General features: G+C 56.7%; 6 protein-coding genes across 6 annotated transcripts; 4 read left to right on the plus strand and 2 right to left on the minus strand.

Moving 5' to 3' along the window:
• Window positions 1-213: 213 nt before the first annotated feature.
• On the plus strand, window positions 214-6,979 carry MKK02DRAFT_17194 (C2 domain in Dock180 and Zizimin proteins-domain-containing protein; the record flags this gene model as incomplete). Its single annotated transcript, XM_053085754.1, has 14 exons — window positions 214-524; window positions 595-1,153; window positions 1,203-1,499; window positions 1,546-2,361; window positions 2,384-4,021; window positions 4,056-4,177; window positions 4,223-4,940; window positions 4,996-5,172; window positions 5,221-5,677; window positions 5,769-5,932; window positions 5,990-6,072; window positions 6,133-6,443; window positions 6,500-6,653; window positions 6,703-6,979. 14 exons carry the CDS (start codon window positions 214-216, stop codon window positions 6,977-6,979), a joined length of 6,084 nt encoding a protein of 2,027 aa, XP_052943754.1.
• An 879-nt stretch (window positions 6,980-7,858) lies between these two features.
• On the minus strand, window positions 7,859-8,354 carry MKK02DRAFT_38649 (uncharacterized protein; the record flags this gene model as incomplete). The annotated part of the gene is made up of 4 exons (XM_053090205.1): window positions 7,859-7,924; window positions 7,978-8,031; window positions 8,084-8,260; window positions 8,331-8,354. The coding sequence occupies 4 exons, from the start codon at window positions 8,352-8,354 to the stop codon at window positions 7,859-7,861; spliced, it is 321 nt and encodes a 106-aa protein (XP_052943755.1).
• A 346-nt stretch (window positions 8,355-8,700) lies between these two features.
• On the plus strand, window positions 8,701-10,179 carry MKK02DRAFT_34668 (actin binding protein; the record flags this gene model as incomplete). Its single annotated transcript, XM_053088990.1, has 7 exons — window positions 8,701-8,742; window positions 8,808-8,850; window positions 8,899-9,252; window positions 9,300-9,586; window positions 9,637-9,739; window positions 9,785-9,960; window positions 10,012-10,179. The coding sequence occupies 7 exons, from the start codon at window positions 8,701-8,703 to the stop codon at window positions 10,177-10,179; spliced, it is 1,173 nt and encodes a 390-aa protein (XP_052943756.1).
• Window positions 10,180-11,972: 1,793 nt separating this feature from the next.
• On the plus strand, window positions 11,973-15,098 carry MKK02DRAFT_17068 (putative dual-specificity kinase; the record flags this gene model as incomplete). Its single annotated transcript, XM_053085728.1, has 8 exons — window positions 11,973-12,212; window positions 12,260-12,459; window positions 12,521-12,674; window positions 12,729-12,988; window positions 13,038-13,280; window positions 13,330-13,568; window positions 13,618-13,751; window positions 13,800-15,098. The coding sequence occupies 8 exons, from the start codon at window positions 11,973-11,975 to the stop codon at window positions 15,096-15,098; spliced, it is 2,769 nt and encodes a 922-aa protein (XP_052943757.1).
• Window positions 15,099-17,945: 2,847 nt separating this feature from the next.
• On the plus strand, window positions 17,946-19,118 carry MKK02DRAFT_38653 (uncharacterized protein; the record flags this gene model as incomplete). Its single annotated transcript, XM_053090206.1, has 3 exons — window positions 17,946-18,167; window positions 18,218-18,675; window positions 18,749-19,118. The coding sequence occupies 3 exons, from the start codon at window positions 17,946-17,948 to the stop codon at window positions 19,116-19,118; spliced, it is 1,050 nt and encodes a 349-aa protein (XP_052943758.1).
• A 268-nt stretch (window positions 19,119-19,386) lies between these two features.
• On the minus strand, window positions 19,387-21,672 carry MKK02DRAFT_18028 (spliceosome assembly-related protein; the record flags this gene model as incomplete). Its single annotated transcript, XM_053085881.1, has 9 exons — window positions 19,387-19,635; window positions 19,690-20,072; window positions 20,124-20,178; window positions 20,233-20,341; window positions 20,401-20,788; window positions 20,846-20,934; window positions 20,990-21,102; window positions 21,151-21,414; window positions 21,472-21,672. 9 exons carry the CDS (start codon window positions 21,670-21,672, stop codon window positions 19,387-19,389), a joined length of 1,851 nt encoding a protein of 616 aa, XP_052943759.1.
• Window positions 21,673-21,994: the final 322 nt, after the last annotated feature.

The raw sequence follows: 21,994 nt of genomic DNA on the forward strand, positions 1-21,994 counted from the left end.
AACAGCGGTGCTACAGGGAGGAATCGCTCACCCTACCCTACAAGACGCAGCGTAGCGCCTTAGTAAGGAAGGAAGCAGTGCTAGACTGGCCGTACTCGCGATGTCAACGCTCGGAGCGCTCGGATCTCCTGCAGCAAACCTTCCACCTTACCCACCGCAAGTCCGCCCGCTCGCCTCTCTATCTCAAGCTGACTCCGAAGATATCGTTCACAGATGCCAGGCTGGCTTCCTCTCCCTCACATAGTCTCGGGCTACTGTGTCCACCCATTTCACCCTTACCCTACACCGCCCGGCTCTCCGACCCAGCTTGGCGAGCCCGGCCCTTCATCCGCCAAATCGCGCCTCAGGAATCGATTTTCATGGTCCGGGCTGGCGTCTCCCAATGCTGGGAATGTCCGGGAGGGATTCGGGGAGAAGACGAATGCGTATGAAGTGCCGCTGGATGTGGGGGATGAGTTCTTTGCCTTCGAGGAGTATCGTTGTGTGGGGGAGGAAGGGGGAAAGGGGGAGGTGTGGTACAGAGGGTGAGTGAGGTCGTCGAAACTCTGGGAACATCCAACACCAGGGCTCAGCTTGATCAGCGCTGATCAGCAGCTATGTCATCCAGGCAGTATCCCTACTGTCCTTATCGCCTATGCCCAACCCCCGACCTAATCCACCTCTCACTTCCTCTTCCGCTTTCCCTCGTCCCGAGCCATCAGTTCTGGTCGGCATATTTCCTGCTTCAGTCGTCCAGGCGCGACCCGTGACAGGCGAAGACCCCGGCGAGCCGTCAGAGGCATACCAAACCGCAGTCCGAATGGCGGAAGAGCGCTCTCGGCACGCTGTCAAGGGTTACGGGATGGGCGTTGTACAGGAGGAAGACGAGTCTGAACTCTCGCCGGGAAAGTCGACGCTCGTCAGTCCTGGCCTGGGCGGGGATGGAGTTGTGGTGGAAGTCCAGGCGGATGGGAAGCGGAGGTCGATAGGGAACGGCCTGAACGGGAAGCCTAGGCCAAAGTCTCTTTTGGCATTGACGGGGACGAACCTCGATCCAGACGATGAGAAAGAGCAGCCGCCGTTGCCAACTTTGACAGCCGGCGACTCGACATTGGCGGGGCAGCAGTGGCCTCTCATCGATGAGATAGCGTGTGCTATACGAGAGTGGTACGGTGTGAGTACCTCCGTTGTAGGCCATTATGGAATTTGAGCTCACGAAGTAGCGTATACCCTCCTATCTCGCGAACAGGGAATATCGCATCTTCAACCTCGTCGTCCAGCACATCGACGCCCTTTTCCTTGGTCGGCGTCAACTCCTCTCACAAACCCTCAGCGCAGACGAGCTCATCCGTGTGCGGCGGGAATGCGTATCGAGGCTGGTCAAGTGCAATGTCGCTCAGGGACTCGAGGTGATCGTGCGCAGTCTGGAAGATGGGAGCGTCATGGTGGTGGACAAGAGCAGAGCGGTGGGCGCATCGGGATACATGACTGGAATCACCGCATATGTGTATCAAGTACAGGTGAGTCCTGGCCACGCCTTGACGTCAGTTTCAGCTGATCAGATAGCTCGCCTACATCGACCTGATACCTCTCGATACTCTATTCGGCCGGATGCCCTCCTCCATCCGGGCAGACCCGCGCCGATCACTCCAAACCATCACTCAGCCCAGCCTCAACCTCCCCGGCTCATTCTACCACCTCCTCCTCGACTTTCGCGCTTTCGTCGCGTCGCCATGCGCACCTGGCGAAACAGCCGAGCTGTACTTTTCCTTGTTCAGCAAGGCAGAAAATCAGTTCATCACTGAAGAATACTGTCTTATCCTGAACCACCTCGGCAGTCCCGCTCGGGATGCGGAACAGCGACTCGGGCGACTTCGGACCCTCTTTGTTGACCTCAAGGGAGAAGAGGTCAACGGCCAGGTGTACCTCGTCTGCCGGCTCATCCGGAACGGCGCCATCAACACTCGCCTCGAGGCCAGCTCCAGCGGGTCGGGATACGCCGACTCCACGACCTCTCGTCGGCCGAGCACCCTTCGACCTACCGGGACGTACCTCTCCCCGCACAGCGAGACGCTTCGCAGCAAGGTGTCAGTCGCGTCGATGATCACGGACGACTCCTGGTCCATCACCTCGGGTTTCGGAGGTCATCGCACCAACACCGCCGACACATCCTATACTGCTGCCGGGAGCATAGTGGATGGTCGACCGTCATTCCGCCGTCCGCTGGGGTGCGCGGTACTTGAGCTACCTAGAGGCAACAAGATGCTCAGTGATGGTGGCGAAAAGGGCGGGATGGAGTTTTCGATCCCGATCTTTGCGCCTCTCAGCGAAGAATCGTTTGCTACCTTACACGAGGACATCATATATGGGCGGATGAAAGATGTGGCCAGCTCCCCAAGGTGAGTTGATCGCCTATGTCCGAGGGGAAGCGCTGATCACCAGGGCTGAAGCTATCGCTCTTGGCGTCCGAGTCCTACACGGCGATGTCGAGCAGCTTGTGCACGAGCATCCCTCCATTCTAGCCGAGACCCCCATCTCAGCTCGTCTCGGCTTTCCGGATATCGTCCCACCCCACATCACTCGAAATGACATCTACGTCAAGCTCTGGTCCGCCTCCTTCTTCCCCTCGGCCGGTGGCGGCGGTGGTTCTATCCGGCTCCGCAAGTCCATCGTTCCCTCAAATCTCGGCAACGTCCAAATATCGGTCGAGGTGCGCAAGGCCGACGGAGCGCTCATTCCCGGTGCGATGTTTGCTGGTGGGTCAGGCGAGCCACCAATACCCCAGTTCCACTCAATGTGCTTCACACATACGGACCGACCCACGTACGGCGAGCTGTTAAAGGTGTCTTTGCCAGCGGCGGTGGGGGATGCGCATCTGTTCCTCACTTTCCGGAGCAGAGGGAAGGACAGGCATCTCAATGCCGATGCGGGAGAGTTGGAGCGGCCTTTTGCTGTTGCCCATCTACCCCTCGTCAGCGCTGGCGGAGCAATCAAGGACGGGGCGCACAATCTAGTCCTCTACCGCCTGAACAAGCAGCAAGTGCCGGGCCCGAACGTCTACCTCGGTTGTCCTCCCACTACTACCGCCAACGAAGCGCTCAGCCGGAGTATGACTGCCTTGCGGGATCGCGTGACGGTCCGGACCTTCCTTGCGTCTACGGTCCACTCGCAGGATGATACACTCCGCGCCCTCTTCTCCTGGCAGAACCTGGATGTCCCGGCTCTATCCTCCATCCTGAACACCTTTTCCTTTGTCAGCGAAGACGAAATCGCCAAATTTGTCCCCTCGGTCCTTGACGCCCTCTTCGGTATCCTCACTTCCAACCGGTCCGAGCTCGACGCCCTCGTCTTTTCCTCCATCGTCAAGGTCCTCTCCATGTCGACTGACCGGCGCTTCCCCAGCTTTACCGCCGCGCTCGACGTCTACATCTCTCAGCAATTCAATCGGCCCGCCTCGGCTTCGCAACTCCTGGCAAGCATGAAATCCGTCATGTCTACGCCAAACACCAAGTCGTATCGCTCCTTCTTGAAGGTCTGGCACCTCTTCTTCCGCTTCATCATCCGCTCGCGGGAGCTGGATCGGGCGCGGGGCGTCGGCCTCGACGCGACCTCGGCGCATATTGAGGCGGACTTTCAACGTCAAGTCAAGTCGGTCCTCTCGGATATCAACGCGCTTATGGCGTCGTCGGACCAGGGCCTGATCGGGACCCAGACATTGGCGGTGCAGCACTACGCGGACGTCTTGCCTTCTCTTGCAAAGATATTCCCGCCCGTCGAGATTGCGCAAATGATCATCGCGTTCGCAGACACCCTTACTCCGGCGAAGGGATCTATGGCAATATACAAGCTCCTACTGCTTCTGCAGGTCGTCAAGAGCGTGTTTGACTCGTCAGCGAGTCGGGGGCTGTTGATCCCTGCGTTGGTACGGTGGGTAAAGCCGCATTTGGGAAAATATGAAGAGGGGTTTGGTCAAGCAGGCGAGGAGAAAGCTAGGGACATGAAGCGGATCAAGTGGATGGAATGTAATCGGCTGGCAGTTACTGTGAGTCCAATTGCTGAATGCAGCTGACAAGCAGGTTATCGCTTGGACCATCAACAGCCTGCAGGAGTGGCTCGACTCGGATGTAGTGCTCGAATCGGAGGATCTGCGGATTCAAGAGCAGGATAACCTGGAGTACTGCTTGACTCTACTACCCAAGTGAGCGGCGGCTTCTGGATTCAGGTGGGGTCTTACTGATTGTAGTCTTTGCGATTCCTACGCCGAACTCCGCAACTCCTCTACGCAATCAACCCTTAGCCGCCAGAAGACCGAAGGCAGCATCTGGAAAGCGACTCCAGACATCTTCCCTATCTCCCATCCCTTCTCGCTCGTCTCGCAGCTCCCCCCGCCTTCTCTCCTCGCGCAAAACCAACACGGCGACGAGTCCGGCTTAGCCGAGATCGGGACGTTCAATTGCGGTCTTGCCGAATGCGCTGTCGTCATCCTCTCTTTGGTGCTCGCAACCCCTCGGGCCAATATCGATCGATACCTTCTCGAGATGCTCGATATCGAGGGCAAGGAGCGGACATCGGCCCGCCTCTTGGGTATCATATCATTCTGCAGCTCGGTCATCCACTTCCACGCGTTCCCGAAACAATGGCTCTCGCTCTCCCTCATGGCCTTCTCGGCGATCATCAAGCTCCTGTACCCTATCATCGACCTTCTCCAGCGTCCGGACTTCATCCCGCCCCTGGAGGAGGCGGAGGGGTTCGACGCCAGTCTCTTCATGGCTACTTTCGAGCTCCTGTGTGATTTGTGCGGATCTGAAGAGCTGGCGCTCGAGGATCATACGCAGCAGAAGAGGAGGGCGGGATGGATCATCGCGGGTGATCTGAGGGATGAGGGATCGAGCTTGTTGCTTAACCTCTGGGGGGCACTAGGATGGTCTGAGGAGGGAGGAAGTGGATTGCGGCATGGCGGAGTAAGCTACCCCATCTCTTCGAATGTTGAGTCAATGAGCCCAGCTGACAAAGCAGTATCAGACTCGTTTCACCGGTCTAGCGGAACGTATCCTCGGCTTGTGCCTTTCGAGCCACGATCAGCTGTGCGAAACGGCGGTGGAGATCCTTTACTCGATGATTTATGCCGAGTACCTCTTGCTTGGCAAGTTCAGCGGGATCGAGACCGAGATATTCGCCAAGCTCGATGGATTGGTGAGCTAATTATACCAAGAAACAGAAAGAGAGCAAGCTGACTTGCAGTTCTCGCAGAAGTCAGCAGCTACCGCCGACCCCAGCGACAGCACCATGCGCGCCTACTTCATCACCCAGCTTCGAGAAGCATACGAGTCCAAGCCGTCCTCCGATCCCGCCTTCGCCCTTCAATTCTCTACCTTCCTGGACGAAGTTGAGCTCTTCATCGACCTGCTCCTGGCCGTTCGGGACCTCCCTGAGTCTGTTGAATGGAAAGATGAGCGCGCTGGCGCCATCTATCGGTTGATGGACTATATAAAGCGCGTGGGAAGGAGCGAGCTCTATGTCCGCTTTGTACACCAGCTGGTCACGATCAACCTGGAAGCGAAGGACTGGTTGGGTGCTGGGCTGGCTATGCGGATGCATGGTGAGGCGTACGAGTGGACGATGGATGGCGGACTGGTGGATCGCTGGGGTGGGGAGGGGATCAAGTTGCCGGCGCAGACGCAGTTCGCGAGGCGGGAGAGTCTGTATTACCACGCTATCGATTACTTTGGTGAGCTTCCTGTATCCCCCTCGGGCCAAGACAGAGGAGATAGCTGATTGTTTAGCCGAAGCGGAGGCGTACGAATACGCCTTGGAGCTATGCCAAGAACTCACCACCCAGCACATGGCGCTCACGTATGATGTGAAGAAGATCACCGAGCTCTTGACGCATCAAGCGAGGCTCTGGGAACGGATGGGCGAGAGTATGCGGCCCAAGCCAGAGTATTTCCGCATTGTCAGTCTGCTAAGAGTACGCGGAAGTCCGTTACGCGGGCTGTAGCTGACCTTGTAGGCGTACTATGGGGAACATGCGTCCGTCAACCAGGGCAAGGAGTTCATTGTCCGTGGTCTTCCATGGCAGCGATATGTCGATTTGTGAGCTTCCGGCCCTATTTGACCTGGTACTGCGGCAGAGTCGACAAGCTGACTTGACAGCTGCGAGAGCATCCAAGTCAAGTTCCCTCGTTCGACAACCCACCGCTCCAAGATCGCCCCAACTCCCGCGGCGATCGAAGCAGGCGACATCATCTGGGTCACATCTGTTCATCCCGAGCCGGACGCGTCGCACCCTGCGCTCAGACCGGGCGTGCATCCGAATATACAGGCATACCATCGCAGTAATGGAGTCAGGAGATTCTGCAGCTCGAGGCCGTTCGTCAAGGATGGAGTGGGCAGTCCGAAGCTCGGAATGGGTGGAGGAGGCGGGACTGGGGTATTGACATGGACCGAGAAGACGACTTTGACAAGTAAGCTGTTCCGTCGGTAGGGAGTCATGGTCCCGGGCATAAAGCTGATGTGGTAGCTGCCGATATCCTACCGGGCTTGCTGAACCGCTCCGAGGTCATCGACGTTCAGTACGAGGAGATTTCGCCCTTGTCCTCTGCTATCGCCGAGATCAAGCGGGGAACGTCAAGTCTGAACGATCTGTTCCACTTCAAGCCTGGCCAGAAGCTCGAGTAAGCTGAGCACGCCTCATTGTGGAACGAGGATCAGCTGACGCATCAGTGTGAAGCAGCTCGGAACAGCATTGAACGGCGCGGTTGACTCGCCCATCAACGGCGGGGTCAAGCTGTATCGCGAGACCTTCCTCGATGCGGCTTACATCCGGGACCGCCCTGCCGACGCGACCCAGCTGGACGAGTTCCGGACGGTATATGAGGAGTATGTGGAGACTGTGCATGGGGGACTACAGCTGCATGGCAAGGTGTGCAAGGATATTGCATTCCACGAGGCTTTGAAGAATCGTACGTCTACTCTGATGGCGGTCCGGAACGAACATTAGCTGATGAGACGTGGACTTCCACAAGGCATTCCCAGAAGAATCAGACCGTCTCCCTGGCCTGGCCGAATCATCCTACCCCACCTCTCCCGACATCCCTTCCGGCCCCAGCCTGCACGCTGCCGACGTGGACGCCACCCCGCGTAGTCGTTCCTCCATTCTCAAAGCTTTCCAATCTTCCCCTCGACCATCCTTCGTCTCATCCTCTTCCCGGCAATCTATGGTCACTTCGCCTGCGCCCTCCCTTCCCGCTTCGTCCTCGCATTCGCACCAGCTGTTCCCACCCCTTCGACTCGCACCCTCCCCGTACGAAGTGGCAGCTACGCCTATGGTCACTGTTGGTTCTCCGAGACCAGTGACGGATACGTCCAGTTTCCGGTCTATCACTACACCGCCATCCGGTTCTGGCAATGGGAGCGGGAATGGGCACGGGATGGCCAATGGCAACACGAACGCCGGAGGGAACATCATGCCGAGCCTCTCTAGCCGCGCCATGAGTATCGCAGGGAGTATAGGCCGCAGCTCCGGCGGAGAGAGTCGGAGAAATAGCGTCAGGACGGAGAGTGGACGAAGGGAGAGCACATACACCGAGATGGCTGATGGGGAGAGAGGGATGGTACTGGATATTCCGCAGGAAAAGGAGAAGGGGATGATGAAGCGGTTGAGCAGTATCATGAGGCGGGACTCGGGGGCGAGTTGAGTGTTGGGGGAGTGTTGAAGTGGTTGAGAAGAGTAGATCTAGAGTATAAGCCGTTTTGGGGAGATTGTGCAGTACATATTGATAAGTTGATGTACTTGCATATGGGTACAACGGGAGTCTGCGGGAGATCGACTATACTATAGTAGGGATGGGTGCATCGTACAAGAAGTCTGGGGGAATGATTACTTGACAGTCTGCTTATACCGGCTGGTATCGAGGACGATGGTGCCGCATATTGCGCATAGGCCCTATTTTTGTCAGCTGCGCCGTTGTACCTCTCATCGGAGTAAAACTAGCTTACCTTCTTATACGCGCACTTGTGACATCTTATCGCCCCGTTCTGCTGACATGACAGCTACTCTATCAGCTGGACTTCCTCGGCTCAGGTGTTGCCGTCAATAGCTCACTTTACAATCAATGCACTTGTTCCCCATCGTATTCGTCTTTCCCTTCCCCACCCCTCCTGCCCCTGGCTTCACATATGGCGCCGCCCTGGCTCTGGCCGTCAAGAGCTTGTTCTCGCCTATCTTCCGCGTGGACGAGGAAGGCTGAAATGGGTCGGGAGCGGCGACTGTCGTGAGTCTCTGAAAGGGTCAGCTGTTACTTTGCATGGAGTGTGGGGTATCGATCGAGAGAGGAGACAGAGGAGCTCACCTTTTCGCACTTCTTGCATACCATCTTGATAGGATTATCAGTAAAGAAGAGGTAGAGAGTTGATGAGTGAGCAACGTTAAGGTCGGCTTGCCACCCAACTCGCCTTGCTTTGACCGCGGGGCAGGCCGACGGTTCCGGGGGCAAGATCAGCGGAAGTAGATGCCCACGTGGACCATGTCACCGCCACAGCCGGCCATGACGTCCGCTCACACCGCCAGAGCGTTGACATCTATCTCGCTAGCTTGTCATCGTCCATACAACCCAATATCCGGTAGTACTCTCAGGTACCGACGAGGTTTCAAATCCGGAACACCTCATCGAAGAGTACAGGCAAAAGCGACCAATTTGGAGCTTACATTCCTCGGACAAGATGGACGCATCAAGACCCCTCGTTGTGGACAACGGTACCGGAGTGAGTACTGCCGCCGAGCTCGCGTACAGCTCCAGCTTTGAGCAGTCTCACTGCTGATCGCTTAGTTCGTCAAGTGCGGATGGGCCGGCTCCAACTTCCCTGAACATGGTAAGCCACGCCTCTCTCCGAACTCAGCTGGACCCCGCTAACGCCCAGTCTTCCCCTCCGTCATCGGTCGTCCCATCCTCCGCGCTGAAGAACGCCTGGGCACATCTCAGCTCCGCGATATTATGGTCGGAGACGACGCGGCTGAGAACCGGTCGTTCCTCCAGATGACCCAGCCGATGGAGCACGGAATCGTCAAGAATTGGGAGGACATGCGGCATCTGTGGGACTATACGTTCCAGGAGAAGCTCAAGGTGGACACCCACGGCATGAAGGTGCTGCTTACGGAGCCACCGATGAATCCCAAGGTGAACAGGCAGAAGATGGCCGAGGTGATGTTTGAGGAGTATGGGTTTGGGGGCGTTTACGTTGCTATCCAGGCGGTATTGACGCTCTACGCACAGGGTGAGCTCTATTCCATACTACTGTAATACCCTTGAGCTGACAGACAGGTCTGCAAACCGGTGTCGTCGTCGACTCGGGAGACGGTGTCACCCATATCGTACCGGTATACGACGGCTTTGCCCTTCCGCACCTTACTCGCCGTCTAGACGTCGCCGGCCGAGACGTTACCCGATATCTCATCAAGCTGCTCCTCATGCGCGGATATGCGTTCGAGCGGACGGCGGACTTTGAGACGGTCCGAGGGATCAAGGAGGCGTTGTGCTTTATGAGTTATGATTTGGAGCTGGACAAGAAGCTGAGCGAGGAGACGACTGTGTTGGTAGAGAACTACCAGGTTGGTCCGCGGACAATATTAATGCAGAGGATGAGAGCTGACTAGGGTAGTTGCCGGATGGACGAGTCATCAAGGTCGGCTCGGAGCGGTATGAGGCCCCAGAATGCATGTTCCAGCCCCACCTCGTCGACGTCGAACAACCCGGTGTTGCAGGTTAGTCCCCTCATCTCTTGCTTCTATACCGATACTGACACCTAGAACTCCTCTTCCAGACTATCCAAGCAGCAGCCGTCGACACGCGTACCGAACTCTACAAGCACATTGTCCTTTCCGGCGGTTCTTCTATGTATCCCGGTTTCCCATCCCGGCTGGAGAAAGAGATGAAGCAGCTGTATATGACAAAAGTCCTTGGCGGCGATGGGTCCAGGCTGAAGGTGAGCTGCTCGCCACTGAGAAAGATGTGGATCGCCAGCTCATACTCGCAGAACTTCAAAATCCGTATCGAGGACCCTCCCAGACGTAAACACATGGTGTTCCTCGGTGGAGCGGTATTGGCGGATATCATGAAGGATAAGGAGCAGTTCTGGGTTACTAAAGAAGAATGGGACGAGCAGGGTGTCCGAGCACTGGACAAGCTGGGTCGAGGGGATTAAGGGGAGGACGGCTGGCGGGACGGGGGCAAGGAGGAAAGTTTGTATGGGTATATCAGAAACTGTGGAACTATGCATGAGAGTGAACACGGACCATATACTGTGCGGTTGGGTGATTGCTACCTATAGCAACAGGTCATAGCAGAATGAGCTTCGCTTGGAGGCCGGTGCCAAGCTGGGGCTGTCTGGGCGGAGCTTGCCGCTACGCGTTCACGTTCTCGGCCGTCCGTCCGGCTCAACTCCGCACTCACCACTATCATTGCTGTCTATCACATCGTTCAATGCTCTATCATCCATACATCTAGCGTCAACACATACAGGAACAGGCTGCAGCTCCACCAGGCTTCCCTGCGCCAGCCAAAAGAAGCCCGAAAGGATCAGCGAGGGCAGGACCGGCGCACGTTTCGAAAGGCCTCGAGGACGCGCAGAGCGGTGTCCTGGCTATTGGGGAGTATATCCAGCTTCTAGACCACGCAAGTGAGTAGAGACTTCCTCAGGCCTTCTCATACTGCTGTTTCAATCTCCAAGGACCGAGCAGCATGGGTCGATCAGCACAGAGGGATAGCAGCTGAAACTTGCAGCTTGCAGGCCGTCAAGCACAAGGAAAGAAGCCCGCTGCTTATACCCTCCTTTTTCCTTCGGACACGAGGGCCGAATTCACCGACGCAAGGCACCGAAGCATATAGCGTATCGACATGTCCCGCCCTGGATCATTCCACGACCCTGCCCACTTATCCTCCGACACTTTCTCTCTTCCCCTCTTCAACCCGCACCAATCGTCGGGTCCACCTCCTCTCCCCCTCGGTACGCGTCCCAGCGCGAACGACGGTCCGTCTCACCTTCCTCCTCCCCCTCCTTCCGCCAGTCACCAGCACCGGCACTCTATGACCCAGCATCAAACGCCCTTTACACCGACTAGCGGCGTGTACGGAAACGGAAACTCTCACAACCAAGGCTTCCCTCCTCATTCTGCCGGTGGAGGTGTTGTTCCTCCTCCCAACCAAAACCGGCAGACTGGGTCTTTCGCCAGTCCCTACGCTATCGGAAGGCGGCAAGAGGAATTACTACCTCCCCCTTCTTCATCTTCTGGCGGTCTCGGCGCTTTAGCCCGGAGCGCATCATTAGGAGCGAGAAAGAAGGACCCGTATAGCTACTCGTCTGACGACGTGGAGTCTGGGTTGGGTCAGATGGACATGCGCGGCGGGGACTACGGGATGCAGGGACAAGCGCAGGGATACGGGCAGATGAGCAGGCCGGGGTATAACAATAATACTGGCGGAGGAGGCGCAGGGCAAAGCTATGGGGCAGTGGGATCAGGGATGGACGTGAGCATGTCCTCAGGAGGAGGAAGCAGGCCATACTCGGCTACCAATCGGGCCGGGATGGCGCCCCCACCTGTACCGAATCAGTACGCCCGCCCGCCTACCCAACCCATCCGGCAAGATTCGGGCGGATCCTCGCCCGCTCGGTACTCGGCCAATCCGAATCCCTACGTTCCTCGGAGCTCGGACCCGGGACCGTCCATCCAGATCGACGAGCAGCCGGAATGGGAGTATCCCCGCTCCGACTCCAATCAGCGGATGCCGTCTTCTGGATCATACCATTCTCAACCCTCATCGGACCTTCGGTCTCCCTTCCTTACTTCATCCGACGCGATTCCTTCCCCGCACTCTCCTCTGCTCAACCCGTACGACTCTTCTCCTCGCTACTCGGCCCAGGGCATGTCTTCCTCCCCCGCGCCGGGTACTGCGAATGGACAATGGGCGGCCGGATATCCTTCGTCCCCTACAAACAGCATGCGTCCTCCGCAGCCGTCAAGATCGCAGTCACAACAGACGTACCCATCGAGCCAACCCGTGACTCCTGCCGGCAAGTACGAGCTGGGGCCGCCACGAGGCGCAAGGGATCCGAGGGCGAAGCAGCCAAGTCGGCAGGGGTTCAGGGACGTTAAGGGGTGGAACGATCTCAAGCCTATCGGGAGCGAGAAGGCGAATGGACGAAGGGCGGATCCGCTCAGACCGGGCAAATTCCTCAGTGTCAGTTTGGCGATCGTGTAACGCTTGGACACAGCTGACAAGTGTAGCCTCTGCAATGCCTTACTTCGGCGCTTCCGCAAACGTATCAGCTGTGCAACTCGCAATTCCGGTATGAAAGCAGCGACAACCCTCGAAGGGTGCTCACCAAGCCGAGCAAGAGCGTGCATAATGATGGAGTGGATAACGAGGATTGGGATTACATTTTATACGTCAATGACGTTCTGGGCGGAGAGCACGGAGGTGATCGGTGAGCTGGCCAGTCCCTGTAATTGACAACGCTGTCTACGGGCGCCCAGCTGATGTCCTAGGTATCTCATCCTGGACGTTCTAGGTCAAGGCACCTTCGGCCAAGTCGTCAAGTGCCAAAATATGCGCACGCACGATATCTGCGCCGTCAAAGTCGTCAAGAACAAGCCGGCGTACTTGAATCAGAGCAAGATGGAGGTGGCTATACTGGACCTGGTCAGTTGTCTGGTTTCCCTCGTGAGACACGTGAGCCAAAGCTGACAATCATAGCTGAACACGCAATACGACCCTCACGACCAACATCATATCCTCCGGATGCAAGAATCCTTCATCCACAAAAATCACCTCTGCCTCGTCTTCGAGTGCCTCTCGTCAAACCTCTACGAATTGATCAAGCAGAATCAATTCAAGGGGCTTAGTACACAGCTGGTGAAGGTGTTCACGCACCAGCTCTTGGAATGCCTGGCGGTATTGAAGGATGCGAGGTTGATTCATTGTGATCTGAAGCCGGAAAATATTCTGCTGAAGAGGTGAGCTAGAGCCACCACTACAGGGTTCAACGCGTAGCTGATTTATCAGCCTCCAATCTCCTCAGATCAAGATCATCGACTTTGGCTCGGCATGCCACGAGATGCAGACGGTATACACCTACATCCAGTCCCGGTTCTATCGGTCACCGGAGGTCCTGCTCGGTCTGCCTTACTCGACCAGTATCGACATGTGGTCCCTCGGGTGTATAGTAGTGGAGCTCTTCTTGGGGTTGCCTCTCTTCCCTGGAACAAGCGAGTACAATCAGCTTTCTCGGATAGTAGATATGCTCGGGTAAGTCTCCTCTCGCTTCTGCCTTCATTGCTCGCAGCTAACGACTCAGCAATCCTCCCGGCCATCTTCTGGATGTCGGCAAGCAGACACACGAATTCTTCAACTTCGCCGGTGTCGACGCGCAGGGTCGCAAACAGTATCAGCTCAAGTCGCTCGAGCAATACTCGCAGGAACATCGGACCAAGGAGCAGCCGAGCAAGCAGTACTTCAAGCAGACGAAGCTGAGGGATATCATTATGGAGTATCCGATGTCGAAGAAGAACCCTCGGCAGTCAGAGGTCGATAAGGGTCAGTTGGCCTCTCATATACCTTCCGTGTACGAGCTGACAACGCCTAGAGATGGCACATCGTCGGTCATTCATCGACTTCGTAGAGGGTCTACTCAATCTCGACCCCATCAAAAGGTGGTCGCCTCAGCAGGCGGCAAAGCATCCCTTCATCACCGGCGAAAAGTTTACGGGTCCTTTCCAGGTCAGTCTGCTTCGTAATATGGGTATTGCACAAAAGCTGACAGGAAAGCCACCTTCTGTACCCAGCAAGAAGACGTTCCCTGCCACGCCGACTGCGTCGACAGCGCCCGTTCAATCTCCTTCCAAGAAGTACGGCGGTCTTCAGCACACACCCGGTCCCTCTCCTTCCACGGCCACCGCGACTCGAGGTCAGCGCGTTTACTCGGATGCGGGACTGTACAACCCGCAGATCCCCCAGCAGCAACAGCAGCAGCAGCAGCAGCAGCAGCAGGCCTACCCCACGCCAATCCAGACCCACAATCAAAATCAGATCGCCGCCCGTCCGGCTCCCTTCTCACCGGCTTACGACCCACCCCCGAGCGCTGGCCATCGCGCACGCATGCCCAGTCAGGGTCAATGGCATCCCATGGGTCCACCACAAGGCGCTGCGACATACCATCAACCCCGGATCCCCTCATCATCACTCGCGACCTCTTCCTCGCATGGCGCACTCCGCCAGAACCCCCCGCCACCTATGGTAGTCAATACCAACCCGCCTCCCAACTCGTACTACCCCGCCTCGCGCAACCGGTCAAACACTATCAACCAGATGGACGTCATCCCGCCTGCTCTTGCCCGCCTCACGCACATGTCCATGCCGGACCCGTCAGGGCATCGAAACCTCACTCCGGTCCTCAACCGCGGAGACGATCCTTATCGCGAATGGGAGCGGCGCCAAGGCGGTGGCGGTCAAGGCGGAGGCGATCACGCCAAGAACTCGAGCATGCATCAGACGAGCTACCCGCAGCTCGAGTACCTGCAGGAACAGGCTGAGCTGGCGGCGATGGGCGGAAGCTGGATGATGCCCGGTCAATACGGCGGTGGAGGAGGAAACGGCGGACTCCATCGGACTCGACTCAGCGGATCCTCGGCGGCGCAATACCAAATGCAGCCGCATATCGGCGTATCGCCCACTAGTCCTGGGATGGGCTACCACGCCCGTCAACCATCGGAATACGATATGCCCCACTCGGCGTCCGCGTCCGTCGGCTCCGGGTCTCGACCTTACCTTCCCACCTTTCCTCCTCCCGCGGCAACCCACTCATCGACCCCGAGTTTCGACGTCTTTGACCCGCGCGGCCAGGACGGGATGGGTATGCTATATACACCATTGCAGCCGAATCAGGCGTATGGGCATCAGAGCTATGGAGGGGGAGGGATGGGGCAGCATCAGACAAGGGCGAGCTTCTCGGGGCCGTATGGCGTACCTCAGCACCCGTTCGCTGGTCAGCAGCAGCAACAACAGCAACAAGCGCAGGGGCAGGCGAGTCCCCGAAATCAGAGGAGGAGTCAGCAGTACGGGGTCTAGATGTGGAAGAGGGCGGAAGGAGAAGCGAGGGGTAGGTAGATGGGGGGGCGCAGATGTAGAGTGTCAAGGGAGATCCGAGCTGAGCTTGGCGGGGAGGGGAGTCAAGGACAGGGGGAGAGAGATTGATCATGAGAAGGGATCTCTGTGTAGCTTTGCGGGATTATGGTCATAGAACCACGATGTCATGACGCGAGACGAGAGGAGTGTCCAGGTATCGCAGTAGTTGATGTGTGCGCTGTGCGTAATGGACGGGTAGACAGCAGCCATCACAGCAGGTTGACTTGCTGCATCTCATCGGACCGCTCTTCTCTGTGCTAAGTGATCCACTGTAATCGGAGACACCTGGATAGGTCAACTTCTGTTCTCGCACCGAGACACCTCGGAACTCTCTCAACTTACACTTTACTTGGATCCCAGAGCTTCAGACCCGTCAGATCCTACCGCCTTCCCCGCGTCCGCCTTGGCCTCCTTGAACTGCTCGTGCATGTTGGTGTGCGCCTTCTTCTTGTCCTGCTCGTTCACGACATTGGCGGACTGGGCAGGCTGGTTGTCGAATGTCTCCTTGGCAGACTTGTTGGCGCTCGCGGCCTGGTCGGCAAGGTCGCTGTGGTCCTAGGGGTGTCAGCGGGAGAAAGGAGGGAAGTCAATCATACAGGGCGATCCCTCACCTCTCGCTTTCCTGCCATTGTGCTCACGTTGGATGGGGATAGGTCGATTCTAGTTGGACCGGATGATATTGGATTGACGATACACAGCGACGGCAGTGTACCCGTACAGTCAGGTGTCAGCCGATGATGTCAGGAGCTGGATCGAAGCTACAGCCGCGATCCGCCGATGATGGCATCGTGAGGTATGCGGAATACTACCCGATCGGGCGATATCAACATGTTTCATCTGCCTTCAATGGCGTGCGCTCCGGAATGTGCAGCATGCTGCGTTGTTTAGACCTGAGGCTATCAACTACGGTAGCAAAAGATCAGATCAGGAATTCTGATCGAACATCCGGCCTCATCACCTAACCTCAGCAGGGTCTGCGTTCGTGGCCTGTCGATTGTCCCGTATTCGTTGCACCCGTTATTCCCATATTCCCGGACATACTGCTTGCTGCTTACCGATGCGCCGGTATCCATAGCGCTGTTTGTCGTCTCTTCCCTTATAATCTTCCTGTTGTAGCTAGCCCGGTGACGATATATGCTGCTTTCCGTTTTTCGCCCTCGGTGTTTTTTTAGTCGGACCGAGGACTGATTAGGTGGGGCACACTCTTGGAGCATCTAGGCGATACTGCATAGGCTTTGTCCGTTTAACGGAAGCAATGCCGAATCAAAAGGCATCAAATTGATACCCCTCTTCCAAAACACCGCTCCGTGCCGGATGTCCATGTCTCTTTGGGGGCTGGTCATGCCCCCAGCTCCCATCCTGCTTTGCGTCTATCGGCGAATCCGGCTTCTCGCTTTGAGGCACTCTGCTGGTTTCCTGCTCGGCTTGGTCACCTGATCGACTTATTACCCTATCGGGCGATATCAACATGTTTCACCTGCTCTCAATGGCGTGCGCTCCGGATTTTGCAGTGCTGCGTTGTTTAGACCTGAGGCTATCAACTAGCAAAAGATCAGATCAGGAATTCTGATCGAACATCCGGCCTCATCACCTAACCGCGCAGGGTCTGCGTTCGTGGCCTGTCGATTGTCCCGTATTCGTTGCACCCGTTATTCCCATATTCCCGGACATACTGCTTGCTGCTTGCCGATGCGCCGGTATCCATAGCGCTGTTTGTCGTCTCTTCCCTTATAATCTTCCTGTTGTAGCTAGCCCGGTGACGATATATGCTGCTTTCCGTTTTTCGCCCTCGGTGTTGCTTTTTTGGTCGGACCGAGGACTGACTAGGTGGGGCACACTCTTGGAGCACCTAGGCGATACTGCATAGGTCTTGTCCGTTTAACGGACGCAATGCCGAATCAGAAGGCATCAAATTGATTACCCCTCTTCCAAAACACCGCTCCGTGCCGGATGTCCATGTCTCTTTGGAGGCTGGTCATGCCCCCAGCTTCCATCCTGCTTTGCGTCTACCGGCGATTTCGGCTTCTCGCTGTGAGGCACTTTGCTGTCTCTCTGCTCGGCACCCGTCGAATGGGAAGTCGAGTCGAGTCGTGGAGGAAGCGGAGGCGAACTCGTCATCGCTGTAATCCGCTAAGAGGCTCAGCATAGTGAGACAGTAGTGGACACGATGAAACAGTCTGCGCGAATTTTCCCGCAGAGGCATCTGACCTCAGAGCGGTATTTCGGCTCCGGTGCTGACTCCTGCGCACCGCCGCCCTCAGCATCACGTCAGATGATCCGCTTATAGAGACTGCGCACTGCCAAGTCCACCTGGGCATATCTCGCACATCATGTCTGAATGGGATTTGACAGACAGTCAGCATTTCGGGTTTCTCCCGCTGCTTGATATAGTTATCGAGCGAAATCGAGTCGAGCACGAATATCAACATGACCCGCCACTTCACAGCTTTCCAGAAGGATGTATAAGATCAGTATCTGTGACTTATTCGCCGCTCACATCCTTTCCCCCATATACCTCTTGCAAGCGCTTTAATCACTTGCCACTCGCACTCTGATTTGCCAGAACTCAAGTGTAAACTAGCAATTGACCTCTGCATCTACCGCTTGAGCTGCCCCTACTTCGCATTCCCTCTGAATCAAAGCAGGAAGAGGGCTTGTTAGATATCGTTACAGCCTTATAAGCTCCTTGCACGGATTTTACTGACAGCAGCCACCGTCCACTCAAATTGCCAAACATCCACACATCGTGCTCCCTATCTTTCACACCTACCTTGTCGATAACTCGGTGATATGGGTCGGTGTGAATCTTCAAGGGTATCTGTTGGATCAAGGGGCAAAGTCTATGCACGGCCTTCCAGGGATTATCCAAGAGGGAATTGCCGCATCTTCTCCTACTGCGCCGCTGCCAATGCGAGCGTTTTCCACAAGAACTCCGCGCTGGAGGTGTACGTCAGCGCGCCGGCGTTCGCAGAATGGGAAAAGTTCGCGAAGGACTTTGAGGCCGCTCTCAACGTATGTTTCTTGCAGTGTTTCAGCCGTTGAGGAATGCAGCTGATCTGTAGATGATGGGTGTTGTCCTCCACAATGTCTTGCACGACAAGCCGGAGCGCGACGCGGACAAGCGTTACATCCTCGCCGTCGCCTACCTCCAGGCAGAGACTTTGGCGCATCCCGCTTACGAGCGGGTTACGTTCGCCGACCTCGCGCGCCTGGTCTACACAATCGAGACACAGGGAGCCGCCCTCGATCTCGTCCACCGGAGCCGACATAAAATTCCTCCTCTTCCACTCAACGGCATCGCCCTCACCCTCTGCCAGCAGGAATATCCGGAATTCAGCTCGTACGTTGCCACAATGGCAAGGATCTGGAGGGCACCCGACATCCCTAAACTCCTCGGCCCACTCATCTTCCGCTGCAGAGACATCACACCTCCCCTGTCCGCCGATCAGCCCGCACCCTCGAAGACCTACATGGCCATCCCGGGCACGTATCTGAACTATCGGGACTGGCCCTCCATATGGTATGCCCGACATTGGCCCGGCTGAACCTGAGGCGGGTGTTCTAGCGCGCGACGAAGCCGCAGTGGAGGTCAGGGATCAGGAAGGTCAGGTGGGTCACGAAGAAGCTGTGGGGAGCCGGGCGGAGATCGACGTTCTTGCGGGCGATCCTGAGCCGGCGCAGAACGACTCGGAGGCGGATAGCGGAGGGGAAGACTCAGATGGAGGGAGCGAGGCGGATGACGAGGCAGATGCCGATGATGGGGACTCTGGCGGGGAGGATAGTGAGCCGGTGAAGCAGCCTAAGCGGTGGAAAGGCAAGGGAAGGGAAATCGACTGTGGCGCCACTGCCACCAGCGGCCCGTGCGTCGCTGCCTTACCCAAGAGCGGTCCATCTACCTCGAAAGTGGCGCCTATCGTGTCGCTTGTCCCGTATTTGGACAGCGACGACGAGGACGAGGATTAGTAAGATGGCAGGGAGGGTTCGGGGAGAAGCTTAGACTAGTGTCGTCCATAATGATCGCTCTCTTTTTGTAGATCTTGTAGTAGCTAGATAGTCCTGTGCAGTCTGATTTCGTAGCGTGACATAGGTGTAGTAGTAGCAGTAGGTATGATACTGTCATGTCTTGTCTCGTACGCATGCATTATGATTAATTGTACCATGTCCAGTCAAGACGTTGGCTGAAACACGTTACATGTGCCATACTCTAAAGTGAACGCTACCTGACCCTGCCCTAGAACTTGAACTTTTCCCCCTTGCCCTTATCCTTCCCCTTCCCTTTCCCACCCTTATCATCCTCCTTCCTCTGCCTCTTCTTCATCTCCTCATTCCTCACATCCTCAAACCCACTCCTGTCCACATCCGCCCCTGGTACATGTATCTGCTTTGCCGACGCCCGACTCGCCTCGTACTTGGCCTTGAGTTGGTCCTGCGTGAGATCATCGTCACCTTCGACAGATATATCCACATCACCGACTTTTCGCTGAGATGTCAGCTTCTTGTCTAGGACCACCCCGCTTAAGAACGAGTAGCGCACCTTGTTCCCTCTGTCCTCAGCACCAAGGATCGCCGCCCCACTCCTCCCTCCCGCCTTGCCGAGATTCGACATATCATACGCCGTCGAACTACCCATGAACCCCTTCGCCGTCGCTTCTCGCTCCGGAATGACCTGGTACAGCTCCCTCGGACCGCTAGGTTCCGACTCGGTGCCATCTCGCTTCTTGCGCAGATCGACAAAGTCGGGGGTCTCGAGACCGCCGGGAACAGTGGACGTGACCGAGTTGTAGCCGGAGGGAGTGGCGAGGCCGGAGGGGGTCTCGGTACCGCCAGTGGGAACGCGAGCGTTTGCGCGAGGAGCAGGGACAGGCTCGGGTTCGGGCTCGGGCTCCTCCTCTTCCTCCTCTTCCTCTTCTTCGCTTTCTGGGGATGTCAGCTGGAATCTCGGCTTTGGATGAAAAAGAGTCAGCTCACCATCATCCGCAGGCTCAATCTCGCCCCATAGTTCGCGATTGATCTCGTTCTGGTGCTGAGGTGGATCAGCTATGTTACCCTGGAGGCGGTTAGGGAAGGGAAGACCTACCGCAATCTCTGCTCCCTGCAGCACACCAAAGACGTCTCCGTATAGCGGGCGGTTGAAGTCGTCCATGGGTGGCTTGCCCCATCCTCCGGGGTGAAAGCCCCACTGAGCCCTGAAACGGTCAGTTACTGCTCCATGTCATCCCAAGAGACAGGGAAATCATGAACTCACCCTGGTGGTATCGGCGCATTCAGCCCCTTAATCCGCAGATTGGGATAGCTCGGTGGCGGCCCGAATCGCTGCATCGCAATCAACCACGGAGGAGGCGCGAGCGGCGGGATACTCAGCGCCTCGACGAGCTCATCGCTGAGCTCTCCGGGCTTCTTGGTCCGCAGGTCCGTCTCGAGCTCCTTGCCCTCGTAGTACGCCTCTCCGAATTTCGACATGGACGGCTTGCCCTGGAATTTGAAGAACGCCTCGTGCAGCTTTTGATAGTCGATGTCGATCTTGCCCATTTTGGGTTGGACCCGTTCCCGCGTCTTTTGGCGGAGGGACTGGTCGGCCTCTTTGGCCTTGACGGCGTCACGCTGCTCGCCGATACCGGTGTCGGCGATCCAGGCTGTGTGGTCAGCGCCAATACTCTTGTAGTAGTCTGGGATGAAAGGTATGAGCTTACTTGGAAGGAGGTATGGCGGTTTCTCGATACCCCGCTTGCCGGCGAGGTAGTCCCGTTTGGCGTTCCAGTGGGCGGGAACGGGGACGGTACTGTCTGTCAGCAAGTGTTTTCAGTAGCGCAAAGAGAGTGAAAGTCATTACTCACTTCCTGTACGACTTCAAAGTCACCAGCAGCCGAGGATCCCGAGCGTCACAGTCAAACCACTCGACCACTTCTGGTCGCTCGACCAACTGCTTCAATTCCGCCACTGATAATTTCTGGCAGGTCAGCTTGTGCTCACGAGAAAGGTGAAGCGGGGAGCTCACAGCAGCCTTCCTCTTCTCCCGCCTCGTCATTCCACTCTCGTCCGCCGCCTTCTTCCGCCGCTCAGCCTGCTCCTCATCCTCATCTTCATCGTCCGAGTAATACACCTGTCCCTTTGCCGGTACGCCATCCACCGGAAACCCCTCCTCGTCCTGCTCTTGGAAATGGGCAAATACATCTGCAAAGGCCGCGAAGGCAGGATCCGAGGGGTCGAGGATGGGCCCAAAGTCGAAGTTGGATGCCGTTGTTGAGACAGATGCGACGGACTGCCGAGTCAGCTCTCCGGTCGACTTTGAGACCCTCATCCCATCACTATAGCTCACCTCGGCATCGCTCTCCGCTCCAGCATCACTTGCCGCCTCTGCACCAGATACGCTCCCACCTCCCTTTCCCTTCTGCTTTGCCTTGAGCCGCTTGAGTGCACCCCTCGATTTTGCCGCTGAAGACTTTACTTTGGCGGCATCACCGTTGGCGTGCCCGTTCGAGTCGGACCCGTTGGCCTTGGCGGCGACTTTAGCGGCCATGGTATCTCTGTAGGTCGAGCGGAAAGGGCTCAACAAAGCACTGATGTACAAGTACAAGGGCAAAGTCAAGGTATCTGTTGCTGGACTGAAGGAGGCGAGATTCTCGTCCGCGCCTATAATCTACGGATTCCGGTCGCCTAATTTCAGAATCCGGGTTGAATTTCCGGTCTAATAGGCGCGAGAGCTTACTCTAACATGACTCCGCCACCCATCTATAGCCAGCCTCCGCTTCTGATTGCCCTTCTCTCATTGTCATTCTACCTACTATAACGACCTCCCTTCTAGCCAGTACCTATACCCAGCACACCAGAACCTGCGACCG

Source organism: Dioszegia hungarica, assembly GCF_025882075.1.
Source record: "Dioszegia hungarica strain PDD-24b-2 chromosome Unknown MKK02contig_16, whole genome shotgun sequence".
NCBI classification, from domain to species: Eukaryota; Fungi; Basidiomycota; class Tremellomycetes; order Tremellales; family Bulleribasidiaceae; genus Dioszegia; species Dioszegia hungarica.